Genomic DNA, 15,767 nt, shown 5'->3' on the forward strand with positions numbered 1-15,767 from the left:
AAACATCAACCGTGTGACTGACCATTTGTAAAATATACGTCAGATTTTAAAATGAACATGTAAGCATTCCGTTTGTTTCATTCCCTGGGAGAACAAGTTGCAGTTTACCAGCTCATCTTACCAACTGTTGAGCACAGTGGTGGCAGTATTATGCTGCGGGGCCATTTCAAAGTGAGATACTACCGGATTGTACAAATCAACACCTAACTAGGTGTCCTAATCGACAGTGATCACAAACGGGTATCAGATGGACAAAGGTGGCTGACATTAAGCTTCTGGAATGATAGCAAGTTAAAGTGCTGAAAATATCTAGTCTACAAATAAAAACCAGGATCCTGTAAGGAAAGGAAGTAATTTAAAACAATTTAAAAATTCTGCCAAGAAATTTAAACTAAATTAAATTAAGTACATGCCCTTGTTGCGTGTATTTAAACTTTCCTCACTGATAACTGCAAACTACAAAGAGCCAATAATCATAGAAATAACAACCTCGACATTTAACAAGGCAATGAGAAAAGCATTCACAGTTTTGGTGGAAAAGCAGAGCTAATTTTAGATGCACTGGTAACAGGAAGCAGCACTGAGCTCTAGGAAATGCTACGACTTCACCTCAACTTCAACCTTTGGATTTATTGTTGACGCAACTCGCTGCGTCAAAAACCTCCTTCTGTGTACGCTGTAATTCACAGCTGCGGTGGAATGAGGCAAAACCACACTTGGCGTGTGTGTGTGTGTAGGCCGACTACGCTATAGTCTGTTTGATCAGAATATCATTGAGGTGTCAAGCTAGTCACGAGAGAAAACAGCTCCATCCCAGATAAAGGTGGATCCTCTTGCTGCTGAGTGTAGAGTATCCTCTTCAGAAAGAGGCGGGCCCTCGCCTCCCAGGGGCTTGACCTGAACACAGGATCTCTTTGTGTGCTGTGCTCTGGTCAACCAACAGCCCACTGCACCAGGACCCGGCCTCTGAACAAGAAGTCCATTACATGGAGGAATGTAGCTCACAAGCTGCTGCACTCCAGAGAAAACGCAGCCGAATTTCACCTGAGAGGGGAAGGAGCTTTAAATGTGTCCTGTGAAGGACGCACGACATGAGACGTGATGCGTGACACAACTCTGATTTCTTGGCTCCCGAGGGACACGAATTAAAGGGATTTTCTGTGAAATAAAGAGAGTTTCACACATTTAGAGCAACATCTACATTCCCCCCCCCCCCCAATGTAAATTATTATTTCATGAATATAAAACTTTCGGAAAATATGTTTCCATACACCTCCGGAGAAATCACACACTGTACAAGGCAAATGATTGGAGCTCTTTTGACTACATCTGTTTGTATTTTTCATCTATTTGCCTGTTGAAAATTAAATTACCCCTGTCTTAGGCGTTTACTTGAGATCTGCATGGCTGCAGAAAAACATCTGAGCTGAATGTGGGAACACCAGATGGATCACAGAAAAATTTGGCACCAATAAAACACATAGAAGCCGAGCAGACTGCAATGACCTGATTTTCTTATTGAAGATTTGCAGCAATTTATTTAGGTCAAGTTGTGCTAAAACTCATATAGTCTGACTGATGTATTTAATAAGGAAGTTGTTGACGTTCAATGTTGAACTGCTGCCCAATATAGAAATCGGAAAAGATTACTTGGGATCAGTATTTGATAGGATATTACAGTAGAATTTACTAACTCCTCTTGTTGTTTATACTTAATATAACTCACAATGACTGGTTGGGAAATTGTGTAGCAGTAAAGCACACAAGATGTCACAAAATTCAGGTTAGTCATTGCAATTTTCAGCAAGATTTTCACAATTACATAATGTGCAGCCTGTATGATGCCTTGGAATCTTGGATTTCATCTTAACGTTATAGTTCCCATAAAAATATAACATGGACAAACCCCTAATGGGACCATTTGCAACTCAAATACTTCATAATTTTTGTCACAATCTATTAAAATTGCTAAATTATGCATAACTTTAGCTAAAGCTAATTGAGCAGCTCAATTATTGGGCCTCTTGTGATGTCATCGACCCAAATAGACGAATAAAAGATTTAGCATGTTTCTGCTTCGAAAAAGTTAACATTTTGCCAAACCCTGCAGTGGAAAGCCATACTTAGTTGCTTAGCTGTGAATTTATTGTCAGTGTACACTTGTTAGTGAGAAAAACACAAAAAAGCTGAATAATATCTTTAATCTTTAATACGTTTTTTTCTTCTTCACGTTTTTCATTTGCAAGTGCAAGCTTTTCAATGTGTGTAAATGTTTTCCCACATATTTGGAGGCTCCGACACTCACCTAAGCAACATCTATTACCTCGAACATCATAAATACAGTAATTTATAATAAAGTATTTAACCGCAAATATGCACAACATCGTTAAACAGCGTACATGTTACGACGCTTCCTTATTTATTCATATTTGTTTTTGAAAAACAGAGTCTTATGTTGAGACAGCTCAACTTATCCACACCTGAAACACACCTCCGCGGGTCCTGCACGGCTGAAATAAAAAAGAGGTTACCTCCATGAGAAAGAAGGCATTTTTCCCCCACTCTCAGTGGCCTCACACCCGGCAGCAGCTTTCAAACGTCTTCGCGGTCACGCAGCATGAAGCCGCTCCGGTCGGATAGGACGAGATGTTTTAAAATGTTGGGATCTGTGTCTCTGCTCCCTGAATATCCGCCTTTAAACCAGATTTTCCACTTATCATCTGAAGATGATGTGTACACTTCAACAGGAAAGCCTCCCTTCTTTTTTTTTAATGAACACCAGTAGGATGCCGGAGGTTGAAAACGTCCCCATCCCGCCGACACTGCATCCTGTTGGCCGGGAGAAGGTACTGCAAGCCAAACTCAAGTATTCGAAAATAGTAATGCCAGAAAAACTGTAAATAGGAGTACAAGAAGGTTAAAACTTCAATGCATGTATAATTTCTCTGTATTTCATTAAATACTTGTTATATATATATATTTTTTCATTTAGGCTGTTATTTTCTTAATATTTTAATGTGCACTTTTGTAATTTTAGGTTTTTGGTCAATTTTCTAGGAAAAACGTTTACTGTAGCTATTAAGTACTCCTGGAGCTAACTGTTAAAATTAGAAATGTTAGTGTCAGTTACTGGGACTTCATGGGGTAGATATGTACCAAGTACCTAAAGGGCACAGCCTTTTTTGAATGTTTGATGTCAATAACCAATCTGGAAAGTTCAGAGTATGTAGGTACTCCTCTCACTCAATACTTTTTTAGAAATGTATTTTGGTGAAATTATAGTTGCAAGTCATTGAGGGGATAACTGTAAGCTCTTCATGTCTAGTAATTTAAAATGTTCCTTATTCTCTGTGAAATAGCCCAAGTTCAATAAGATTGGGTGGATAGTAAGGGATAGATAGACAATTTTGAAGTCTCGCCACACTTTGACTGAAGAATTTTAAAACGTCAAGATGCTTTGATTTAAACTGTTCCATCGCAGCCGTGGTTGTGTGCTTGATGTTGTTGTCATACAGGAAGATTAACTTGTGCCCCAGTTTCAAGTCTATGCAGCCTCTAGCAGGTTTTAAAGTGTCACCTTGCTCCATTCATCTTATTTTTAGATTTTGTTTACCTTTGTTTTGTTTAACACACTGGTTTGACATTTATTTCATTTCTTTATCCACAAGTTACAGAAGGGGGTAAACACACTGTAATGTCATTAAATCCAACCTTTCAGACGAATTTAACACGATACATCACCTTTGTTTATATTACATATTCTGTTTATTCATGAGTGAAGAGATCTATAAGATCTTCATATTGTATTTATCTTCACGCACTGTCTTCCTGTCTGAGTGAGACCTTTCTGTTATGCTCAGCAGGGGGTTTTACACCTCCTAAGGTTAGAGCTTCATGTAAGACTGCATACACCTCAGTAGAGCTCACAGCTGAACATTTTCCATGGAGCAAATTAAAAGAGAATATTGAGGGTGGTGCGCAGAAGGTAGAGAGGTCAAACAGTAGGAGGAGATAAAGAAGGGTAGGTAGGATTACTCAACCGTGACCTAGTGAAGTGGCAGATTTTTCCACTGCAAATCAGAAAGCCTCACTGAGCTAACCTAGAATATCAAATACAAAGAGCCAGACTCATGTGTTACTAAACTGTGTAAACAATTTCATTCTTATGTCAAAGCGAAAGATGTGGGAACGTTTTGTACCACAGTTTGCAGAAAACTCATACTTTGGCATTTCTGCCAGTCAAAAGTTATTTCGCACAGTAAAACTGATCCCTTGGTTCTTTTCTAACAAATGGTGACATCAGCAGTTAATGTACAAGATACCACAGAGCAATTTCAAGTTCAAGGTCCCTTCCAAAAAGTATTCAAACCCTTTATATCTTTCACATTTTTGCACAACTTTAATGGGAAACTGTAAATCCTTCTCTCCTTCATCTTTCTCTTTATACTGAAAAATTGTGCACTATTTTGTGTTGGCGTATCACAAAAAAAATACATTAAAATTTAAGACTGAAATGTAAAAGAAAGTGAAAAAGATCAAAAGGTGTGAATAATTATTTTTTAATCGGTAATTTCCCCATAGTTGAATTCCCTGCATATTTTAATGTGGTTTTATTTTATCTATAATATCTTTAGAGCTATGAATGTTCTGCACAATATAGCTATTAGCTCCAGCAGCATGCAGTACAGCATTAAATTGTGTGGCTTGTTTGTAGAAACAAATTACACACTACATTCATTATCTGTGGAGATTTTTAGTGCAAATATTTGAGAATTGGTCAAACATCCTCTCACATCAGTAGCTGTATGAACTGAAGCGTTTAGTGCGGTAAGTGAAACATTTTCTAACAAAATTCCTGAATGTTAGAATTATTCTTACATTTGTAATTTCATTTTAGCATGTTCTTATAGTGACTTAGATCTTCCTGGGATACCCCTGAGCTGAAAACCTCTGTGTGTTACTTTAGTTTCTGTGTCCCCCTTCTTTGTTTCCGATTTCGCATCCTGCTGTGAAGATAGGATGTGGGTTTCACCCCCCCACCATTCCTTATCATACCCTTCTTGCTAATAAGAGACAAACAAACTGAAGGTTTTCGGAACACATGGAGATCGGCTTGGAGAAGCTGTTCGCTGTGTCTTCTCCTTCTGCAGAAGTTTGGTTGAAAACTCATACGTTGTCTGTGGTTCTTCTTTTATGTAGGTTTGAGAAAATACCTATCACTGAACTTCTGAGTAAAGCTAGATTTTTGTTTTTTTGCTATGCTTTCTATAGAAACCCGCACAATGCTTAGAGCCTCTTTCCTGCAGGTCTGTACCAGAATGACCAACAGAGACACAAAACACTAATAGCTTTAGAGTTTCCCAGGTCACAGTTGAATAGGGAAGTAGGTACAGTTGCATAACACCATGTTCCAGCTGTTTACACAAGTATAATCATTTTTGCACTGCTCCGAATTTACCAGAATTTCTGCACACAAGCCTGCTTACAACACAGGTTAGCTGGGTATCATCACATGCAAGAGTCTTTGTATCAAAAAGCCCTCCACGTGAACCAGTTTTGCTGCCCGCGTGTTTACAAATGAGATCCAGTGGGGTGGAATTTCCAACCGCCCTGTGTTCATTGTATTGTAAATGCAATAAGGAAGAAGACACTTACTGTAAAACAAAAGTTACACCTTGCAGGGGCAGGTGACAGGAAACGAAAAAAGAACTTTGTCATGAGGGTAAACCGTGCAAACTGAGTACAATCATAAAAGTTGACCTAAAGTGCATGTTTTGTATAGCTTAAAGTGAGCTTTGGTCTTTAAATCATCTCCACTCTATTCTTCACACAGGCTCTTGCGTGCATGCCTGAATCAGTTTTAAGGATACTTGAGCAAACCTGGACTTTCCACCGCAGAGCAGCTAATTCGGGTTAGGGTGTGCACCAACAAAAGCAGTGCCAAAACACATTAATGAGAATCAAAACTTCCTTTTCCCAGAAAAAGAACACACACGTGCAAATGTTGTTTTAACTTTTATTACAAAATAAATGAACTGCTCGTTGCAGCAAGAGAGGCCAGTGTAATTACATGCAAAGGAACATCTGCAGCTTTTTGTAGACAAAGAGATAAGAGATAAATAGATACATTGTCCTACAACACAAAGCAGCAAACCTTTAAAAAAAAAAAAAAAGAAACATTAAGCTGCGTTTTATTTTTAATATATTACATTTTTTTATACTGGTTATCAGTTTGTTGTAATAAGCAGGGGTGCGATTAGTTTGCAGAAATGTACATTTTTCAATTTAAAAGGAAACCAAAATATCATCTGCCTAAGAATGCATTCTCTAAACCAAACATGAAAGGCCATGCTTTCATCATTTCATTTGCACAGACTGTCTCTAAAATGAATGCAGCTAAAACAATTTCCATTTGTAGAAGAGGTAGCATCTTTGGGGGCACCTGCATCGATAGTTTGGCACTTGCATCGGGGCATATTTCCAAGTCGAGAACAACACATCCTGATCCTGTTTTTGTAAATCAGCGTTCAGTTAAAGCGGAATCGCTCCATTTCCCATCAGAAGAGCAGATTAATATGGTGCACATTTCTCACTAGATATTAGAGTCAACTACGTATAAAGCCACTATTTTATAAACAACTTAGTTAAAAAACAAACTTTAATTATTTAAATCAAAAAGTTCCAGCTGCATTCAGGCTCCAGGTGTGTGCTACACTCCATCATCTGGCAGTGTTCAAAACGACTTCACCGACTTTCCCAAGATCTGGATGTCATCAAATGGAAACAGCGCCAGAATCTGGAAGAAAAACAGAAATAAGTTTCAAAATAACCTCAACTGAGATTAAACACGTTTTTATTTTCTCTCCCAAAAGACATGTAGTTTTGGACAAAAAAGTAAAAACACAGAAGTACTAAATCTTCAGTACATAAAGGTGCTAAAATGTTTTAGAGTGTGTATATATTTCCGCCGCCTGTGTAATCGGCCTCTTCTCGTAATCCCAGATCCACGCGATGCTGGGATCAGATATCTGTGGGACTCTTTATTTTTCTTGACACTCTGTGTAGTTTTTATGACTCCGACTTTGTTTTCACGTTTGCTTGGAAGCTTGTCTGCAAACCATCTCTTCAGAACATTTCTTCTGTCTTCTGTCAATTTGAAGGCTTAGAAAAGTTGTGCAATATCCAGAAAACCCGAGATGAGGTAACTTAACATGACATATAAAAACTGCTTTGATAAAGTGGCTGAGGCTTTCATATTTAAAGATAAAGAGAATTAAACTGTTGAATAAAAACAAATATGCGAACAAAAAAAGAATTAAAAAGTAACCTGGGAATTTTACAAACTGCAAGTACAAAGATCCTGGGACTTAAGAGGAATATTTTTCGTTTAGTAATAAATCATCTTGGGGCTTCAGAGTTACCATGCAAAAACTGCACCAGATTCAGAGATGTGCAGCACCCTCCACAATTTTTATTGCCACTAATAAAAAAAAAAATCTACAAATAGCTGATTTAAATACCTGTAGACATTTCCAACCAATTCTTTTCACAAAACAATGAAAAGTTTTGTGATGATTTAAAGGAAGAAAAGTTCAATTGAAAAAAACAATCGGGTTACATTTATTTTATAAGAATTGATAGGACTGTCAATAAAATGATTTCCCTCCATCAAATTAAAAGGTTTAATTTAACACAACTTGTTTTTGGGTATTTTAACCACGAGATTGAATCCCCCAAAAAAGTCTTCCTGTCACCTGGTGAGTGTTTTCAGACAACTCTCTGACATATATGTCGCAAAAACGAAGCCTAAACTTTAAATTCTGGTTCCTATTACTTTTAACATTCCCAAAAACAGTCAGCACCAGCTGCTTACATCGTTGTTTCCGTCGGCCAGATCCAGCGCCGTCTCGTCTTCCATGTTTCGAAGCATTTTGTCGGCGCCGAACTGGCAGAGGAGGTCGGCGATTTGCGCGTCTTGCCTGCCTACGGCGAGGTGCAGCGGCGTGCAGCCGTTAAACATGGGAGCGTCCACGTTGGCCCCCTCCTTAAGCAGCAGCTTCACCAACGTCATGTCGTGCAGCTCGACGGCGAGGTGGAGAGCCGTTTTGCCGGCAGTTCCCTCCTGCGTGGGGTGAAATTAGCAAACCAAATCAAAACAGTTGTTAAAAACGTGAAAAGCTTCAAATGTTTTTGCTTGAAATTAAGAACGGCGAGTCTAGAAATTATAGCTTATGTAACAGTTTTAGTTAGTTTCTGAATGTGAGACAGAGCGGCATATTGGGACGGTGATTTAAACCGAGAGGAATGTCTGTGGTAGTTCTAAGATCAACAGCCATGTTCCCTTCCATCAATAGAAAGTTAAGAGCGGCAGGCGGCCAGCCTAATCATATCTCAAATCTAATTATGTCTCCCTGAATTCTGCAGGAAGCCCTGAGCTCAGCTCGTATCACTATCAACATCGGACAGGTGCAGCAGATTTATAAACGGGAACACAAAGTACGCTAACACGCAGTAAACAAGGCAGGGGAAGCCGACAAATGGGACAAATATTATCAGGAGAATTCACAGTTTTTATGCGGCTGTAAAAACCATTTTGTCACCCAGTTTACTGTTTATGTACAATATCTGCAAACATCAGGGAGAATTTGGTGACAGTTTCCTGCAGGTGGACGAGCACTAATTAATAATTTGCTAGTTTCAAACCAACTTCAAACACTGAATTGCATAAAAACACCACAAGTTGCATCACAAATTCGCAGACTAACCTGGATGTTAAGATCTGCTTTTTTTTTCATCAGGAGCTTCATGATATGATGCTGCTTGTTCAGCGCTGACAGGTGAAGACAGGTAAGACCTGCAAGGAGGAAACCCACTTATTTAAAGCATTCAGTATGAAGCGTAAAACAACCATAAGTGACGACCAACAAGAAAATTAACTGGTTTTATCTTGGATTGATTACGCGTTTAAAATATTGCGTTAAAATGTTTTGAAGCTACTTCCATATTTGATGCAGTCCCCATTAAAAACACAAAACATGCAGTTTTCAAAGAAAGAGACATTTTAACAGCTTTTGTCTAGGGGTTGGCATTTATCTTATTGCTTATCATGAAAATGGTAAATTAAAAAAAAACTCAGTGTGATCGTTCTGTTTCTCTGTTCCACGAGAGCATCAATAAAAAGAAAAAAAAAAGAAAAAAAAATGGAGTTACTGTGTGATACAAATCCCAATTTAAGAGAAAAACTGAATGTTTCTCAAGAACAATATTTATGTTTGTGGTGCTATGAATGCTGTGCGATGCAGGGAAAGCCATAGAGTTGCCTAAAAAAATAAGTAACAAATCTTTATCTTTATCATCAACAAAACAGTACCACAAAATATCACAATAAAATTCTGAGTCCATATTGCCCATCACTACTTTTGTCTCCATTTTACACCCACAAAAGCATTTACACATTAACAGCACAAGAGTCTTACCTCTCCAGTTCTGGGTCTGTAGAACTGGCGCCAGTGAGCTCGGAGGAAGGTCTCTGGTCATTTCTGTTACACACTCTAGCTGCCCGTGCTGGCACGCCACGTGGAGCGGCGTGTTCCCGTCCTGGTCCTGCAGCTCCAGGCTGGCCCCCTTCTTCATCAGCATCGTCACCACGTGCTTCAGGTTCAGGTAGGTGGCCAGGTGCAGCGGGCTCTGAACATCACCAGCAAACAAGGATGGAGTTAAAAACACATCCTTATGTGTAATAAATCTAACACATTAGATTTATTAGAGATGCTACAAGATATTAACTTTGATCAGTGAATGCACCATAGCCAGAGGTGGGTAGAGTGGCCAAAATTTTTTACACAAGAGTAGTTCTACTTCAACATATTTTTACTCAAGTAAAAGTAAAAAGTAGCTGACTAAGAAATTACTCAAGTAAGAGAATAAAAGTATTTCGTAAAAACGCTACTCAAGTATTGAGTAACTGATCAAATCATCAATAATTTGAAATGTAAAAATTACATTTTCAGACAAAAATACTATGTTATGAGGAAATTTTGTTTTTTAAAAATCAAAATAGTTCATGTAAACAATAATTACAAAATGAAATTAGGCAAAAGAAACTGTTTTACAATTTCATTTCTTTCAAAATAAAACTTAACACAATAGGTGATTTTTTTTTTTTTAGCTAAAACAAGCTTGTTCTTTATTCAGGGAAGCTACTCACAGTGGGTAGAGCATCCAGAAATTTTACTCAAATAAGAGTAGAAATACTTCAAGACAAAATACTGAAGTAAAGGCAAAATGTGCAATGTATTAAATATACTTACACAAGTAATTATTTTTCAAAAAGTTACAAGAAAATGCAACTAGTTACTGCCCAACTCTGATCATAGCCAACAGTAAAGACACTTTTGTGGCTGCTTGAGAGAGGGAGAGAGCAAGACTTTCAGCAAATAACAGGAAGGTTAAAAGCAGTGCAGGGAATTCTGTTTAATTCTTTTGAGCTTTTATCGTATTTTACAGCATGGTGGGTTTGGTACTGTTAGCAGTCTTTTGGGAATCTCAAAGTTTTCAGCAGTACACATATTGAGATGGCAGTAACACGCTGTTCTTTGTTTTAAAGTAATAAAACCCTGTGCAGCAACTACTCTCCCATGCATACAACATGTTCTCTGTTCCTAATAAAAAAATAACTAAAGCATGAAACGGTAGAAAAAACTTTTTCCAATGCTATCCTTATATTGTTTTTTACGATATAGCGCTTAGAAAAAGTTAGGAAATCAGCATTTGTGTGGGGTGTCTCTATTTTATTTTTTTTTTCATCCACAAAGAACAAAAACAGAATATTTCCTGGTTACATCTTCTCAAATATCAAGTCTGTTGATTTCTAACAACCCAATTTAAACAACTTGAGTGTGTCTGCTACCAAGATTTCAAAAGAATGCCTTTAACCAACGACAGAGAGCAGGCCTGTACCTGTTTACACACCTCATCAAAGACAACCGCAAAAAAAAAAAAAAAAAAAAAGAAGAAGCAGTTCTAGCTGAGAAAGTGAGAGTCTAGCATTCATTCCAAATCAAACAAGAATTCCTGCTGTGCAGCTTTCTGGCCCACTGAGGTTAAAGCAAATGCAGTAAATGATGAGCCTGATTCCTTTGAATTTACACAGAATTTGCAGAAAACCTTAAGTACGCATAAACTTCAAAAACAAAACCTTTTGTACGTGGATGGATCTCTGCATGCCGACTCGAACGTAATTTTTCTCTCTTATAATGACTGTTGAGAGGAAATTATGCAACTGAGGAGTGCAGTGCAAACTGAGTCAAAGTATGAAGTGCTGACTCTTTATTTTCAAATGTTTCCAACTGACAGCCCCTGTCAGCTTGCTCCACGTTTGAGGCTCTAGATCCCACTTCCTGAAGGCCTGGAACAATTCCTCCACCCACATCCACACAAGGATACACTCCAACCAGCTCCCTGCAGTTCCATTTCTACACAAGGTAGAGGAGGGGAGTTTCCATTCGAAGTCCCTTATGAGCTAACGCTGGAGCCACCCACAGTGACGTTCCCGAGAGGGGACAGGCTACGCGTAAGGAGGAAGAAAACTTCTCTGGAAGTACACGGATATAAATATTACCTCTGCTTCTGCATTCAAGGTACTGGAAATGAGGAAGCAACACTGGGGAGAAAATTCCTAGCGGAAGCTGCCATTTGCTGATCAACCAACCTGATATAAATTGTTCTGGATGTCCAGGGCTTCTTTTGGGAACAGCTGTATCAACTCTTGAGAGATGAATATATCCTCATGGATGATGGCTAGGTGCAGGAGTCTAAAGGAGAGACACAAAGACGAACATATTTGCATTTATGTTAAAAAGAAAAATGTCACATTGAGCAATATTTCGCTGTAACATCAAGTGGGTAGACAAAAAGTCAGCACTTCAACAAAATGTTGCATCACAATTTTCCTCAGTACTCATCTCAAGAGAGTAACATTTAGTGGGCCGTATGGCAAAACTGAGTGATTGGGATGTTGTGCAACATAGAGAAAATTCTCAAGAACATCTTGCATCAGGTCGATACTGCAAAAGGAGGATAGTGATTTCAACCTGTAAGACTACGGTATGACTTTGGGAAATGTTTCCGTCAACTTGAACGGCAAAACAAAGCAAAAGCACTCTAACCTCAAGGCCTGCGTGGGAAGTTGTAGCAAACAAATGCAAGCACAAAGCAGGAAATGGAACAGCGCTTTGGTGCTTAATTTAGACCGACCGAGAACAACACAACGAGGGCCTCGCCGGAGAAACATCTCGGCATTTTCAGAGGGAGGCCTGGCCTCCACGTTTTACGTGTGCAAGAGTGCAAATTCAAGAAAGCGCACACTAATTCAGAGCCACCAAAACATTGCGCTCTGAGATGAAGTGTTACCGCAGTGTGATGTCAAAGTCTGACAGTTCTCGCTTCAGACTAAATGTCAGAAGTCAGACTCCGATTCAGAGGCAGACAGAGTGGGATCAAAAGTTCCCACAGTATGTCGCTGCACAGACTTCTCATTCAGCTTTCTGCGCTGAGAGAGGCACGCAAAAATGTCAGCTTTCTCAAGTTACCCGTCAGACAACGTGGTGAGACGTAAAGAAGACACTAAACTAAAGCACTAATCCTGTTCCACAAATTGCAAAAAATATAATCAGAGAGAAAATGTTCAGAAAATTAACAATTATATGTTTATTTTACATTTAACACATGCTACTAGTGCATTTATTCCAAGTTGAATGAAAAAGTATTTTATGAAACAGTAAAAAAATATAGCTTAGTTTGTTATACAATTCAAGATATTTCTTAAAACTTTGCAAAGTGTTCAAACCTTTAATAAAGCTAATCACTCTATATAGTGTGTGTTCTAATGCACTTTGATATTCAATATTTTTCCAATAAGACCACTTTAACACATCCAGCTTTGTGTAATTGGTTACAAAACATCTTTTGAAACAAGCAAAAGTTATTTTTTTACTCTGATTTTTCTGTTTTTAAGCAGAGATGCTAAATTTTAGCTAGTACAGGCTGAGGTTTATTTACTTTTGTCTTGAACTGAATTACAATAATCTAACAAATACTATTAAAAATATATATTTTTTCTGAGATTATTATGGAAAGTTGCTGGATAATTTTAGGGAAAATACACAAATGTGAAAGCAAAACTCTGAAAACAAATTAAAAGTTACCCTGGAAAATTAAATGTTTCCAAACCTGTTCTTGCACATTTGCAATAAAACATTAATGCTGACAGATAAATTTGAGATTATCTGGAAGCACCTTTGAATGAACAGACTCATTCAAATGTTTGCAGACAAGTCAATGTGTCTCAAATAGAGCCCTATTAGCAAATTGGCATGAAAGGGACTTCCTGGTTTGGGTAAGTCTTGAATGAATAAGACATTAAAGAATCCCACAGCGGAAAACTAGAGTTTGCATGCTTCTCCATCAGTGTAAATAGCCCAGTGTGGTGCGATTCAGGTGTTTTTCGCTGTTCCCAGCAGGTATCTATAGTTAGGGTGCGAGAATGAAACCATATGGCTCTGGCAATCAGCAAACGGAAATCAAAAGAGGTCAGAGACACAACAACAGTTTCCGCAATTCTGCGACTGCATCACTCACTGGGCTGCATTGGTTGCAGGACTCTTTTGACAAAGTCTGTCATTTGTAGTCGAAACACACCTGAGTGGCAAAGGTGACACCGGATGAGTGGTTCACACATTAGAAGGTCTACTGGGGCTATATATGGAGGTTGAGGTGTCTAGATTTGGTGCAAAAGAGGTGAGGTTTCACCAAGTCAAACTGAGAACTTAAAAAAAACGCTGCTCTGTCGAAATTTATTTTTTCTTTCTTTAAAGAAAAATGCTCTGGTTAAAAATACACAAAAAGAAAGTTAAAATGTGATTTATGAGGGGGAAAAAAAATCACATGCATATAGATACTGTCCTGTCCTGTCAAACAAGTTTTCTCTAATCTAAACCAAGATTTCAGCGACCTCTGCAACATGTGCTCTGTCTGTGATGCAGGGGAAGTCCAGGCCTATCTGTTTCACTTCTGTTTTCTGACTGACGCCTCCCAGCAGACTGTCCACATTCATGACATGGACAAAGTTCAATAAAAGCCTCCATGTTAACACTTTGAAATCCCCTTCAGCACCAGTTATCATGGGAAAACCAAGCCTTTAGATTCACAGTAATGAAAGAAATGCCACTTGCCCTTATATGGGTGTTTCAGGTTCTCAGATGAAATAAAAGCATCTACTCTGATATTCTAGTTTTATAGGGACTTTTTCCTCCAGCAAAAAAAAAAAAAAAATGCAAATTAGAATAAATTAGTTCTAAGTGAAAAAAAAATGTAAGAAGTCAGTGACTGTTTTTTTTTAACATAAGAAAATATTTGCAATGCATAGTCAAAACTGCATTTCTCAAGATATAAAGAGTGATTTTACTATTAGTAACTGGCTTATTTTAGATAAATACATTCTAATTTGACCATTTTAAGAGTACTTCTACAGAAAGTGGAGATATTGATTGTAAAAGGAAAGAAAACCTACGTGTCTCCATCTTCTGTAATAGTTGTGAGTAAATTCTCTTGTTTAGAAAGTTCAGGCATCTTTGCTTGCACATCCTCGGCGCTGGAGATAGTGCAACCCTCTACGATGTCCGACAGGCTCTCCACCGTGATAGATGAGGACGTGTAGGCTGAGTCCAGGCGCTCCTCCCCGGTGGAAAACTTGTCCCTCGGCCCGATGGAATCGCTGGTCGGTTCCCGGGGCTCCTCTGAAGTTACTATGGAGATATAAGACTCAATGCCCGAGTCCATGCGGATGTCCTCTTGCAGGTCCTCTTTGCCACAACCGTCGCTCGACATGGTGAACGCTGGTGGCCTCCCTGGGTTTCCCCCGCTACAGCCGCCTTCCTTCCCGGATGATTTACAGTTTTCTAGCGGGTGTTGTAGCCGCTGGCTGCTCGGTGGTGAAACCCTGACAGGCTACCTCCGCTCCTTTATAAGAACAGAGAAACGAGCCGCTAAGTCTCATTCCACTAACCGATATAAAGTACTTCCCCTTGCAGTAACAAACCCTCAAAACTAAGAGATTGTTTGCTTTTGTAAAATAAAAATAAAAAGTATTAAACCATGACACGTTACTCCTAACGCGACGAAAACGGGTTTAAAAAAAAAAAAAAAAACACACACACACAAGCGAAGAGTGGTGAAACGGCTGTGTTGCCGACTAGATATCCGGTAACAGCGTGAGCTCGAGGCGGAGAGCATATGAGCAATGAAAGGCGAGGATTGGAAGAGCTGTTTTTGTCAACCGGGGGAATCCCCAGTGCGCGTGCGGCAATAAACACTCCGTCTAACACTCGCGCGCGTGCGCACACAGCTACAACAAGCAGGCGCGCGCGCACGGAAAAGAAAGCAGCAGCCAACGTTCTCAAGGCGGAAATGCAAACGAATTTCAAAATTAAAGCTGGGAGAGTTGAAGCTTTCAACTATGAAGGGTATCAAGTAACAGGTGTTTTCAGTAGCAGTTCAGTCTACTTCCTGTCTGCCGCTCTAGAGATCATACAGAATAAAACAATAACGAGACACAGCTACTAAACAAGCAACAGGGAAATGTGACTTTTGTTTTCAATCAATTCAAGAGACAGTGGGACCATGTTTTATTGTTCTGAGAGACAGGGACTTGTACAAATTGCAACAAATTCCAACAAATTTCAGCTGGACATACAAGAGGTTTTAGATCA

At 38.9% G+C, this 15,767-nt stretch overlaps 1 protein-coding gene across 1 annotated transcript; it reads right to left on the bottom strand.

Moving 5' to 3' along the window:
* Positions 1–6,002: 6,002 nt before the first annotated feature.
* Positions 6,003–15,422, bottom strand: nfkbie (nuclear factor of kappa light polypeptide gene enhancer in B-cells inhibitor, epsilon). The gene is made up of 6 exons (XM_015053117.1): positions 14,570–15,422; positions 11,711–11,813; positions 9,477–9,687; positions 8,766–8,854; positions 7,874–8,122; positions 6,003–6,796 (listed from the first exon to the last, which is right to left on the bottom strand). The coding sequence occupies exons 1-6, from the start codon at positions 14,884–14,886 to the stop codon at positions 6,734–6,736; spliced, it is 1,032 nt and encodes a 343-aa protein (XP_014908603.1). The 5' UTR covers positions 14,887–15,422; the 3' UTR covers positions 6,003–6,733.
* Between the last annotated feature and the right edge of the window lie 345 nt (positions 15,423–15,767).

Source organism: Poecilia latipinna, unplaced genomic scaffold (assembly GCF_001443285.1).
Source record: "Poecilia latipinna isolate Pla-1442-1.1 unplaced genomic scaffold, P_latipinna-1.0 Scaffold1160, whole genome shotgun sequence".
Lineage (NCBI taxonomy): Eukaryota > Metazoa > Chordata > Actinopteri > Cyprinodontiformes > Poeciliidae > Poecilia > Poecilia latipinna.

Bases quoted from the DNA above. Each gene is read 5' to 3' on its own strand.
- nfkbie (XM_015053117.1), bottom strand. From the start codon at position 14,886: ATGTCGAGCGACGGTTGTGGCAAAGAGGACCTGCAAGAGGACATCCGC. The intron at 11,814-14,569 runs GTAGGTTTTCTT...TCTCTCCTTTAG, and splicing joins ATTACAGAAGATGGAGACAC to ACTCCTGCACCTAGCCATCA. The intron at 8,855-9,476 runs GTAAGACTCTTG...TCCTCCTTGCAG, and splicing joins ACAGACCCAGAACTGGAGAG to GTCTTACCTGTCTTCACCTG.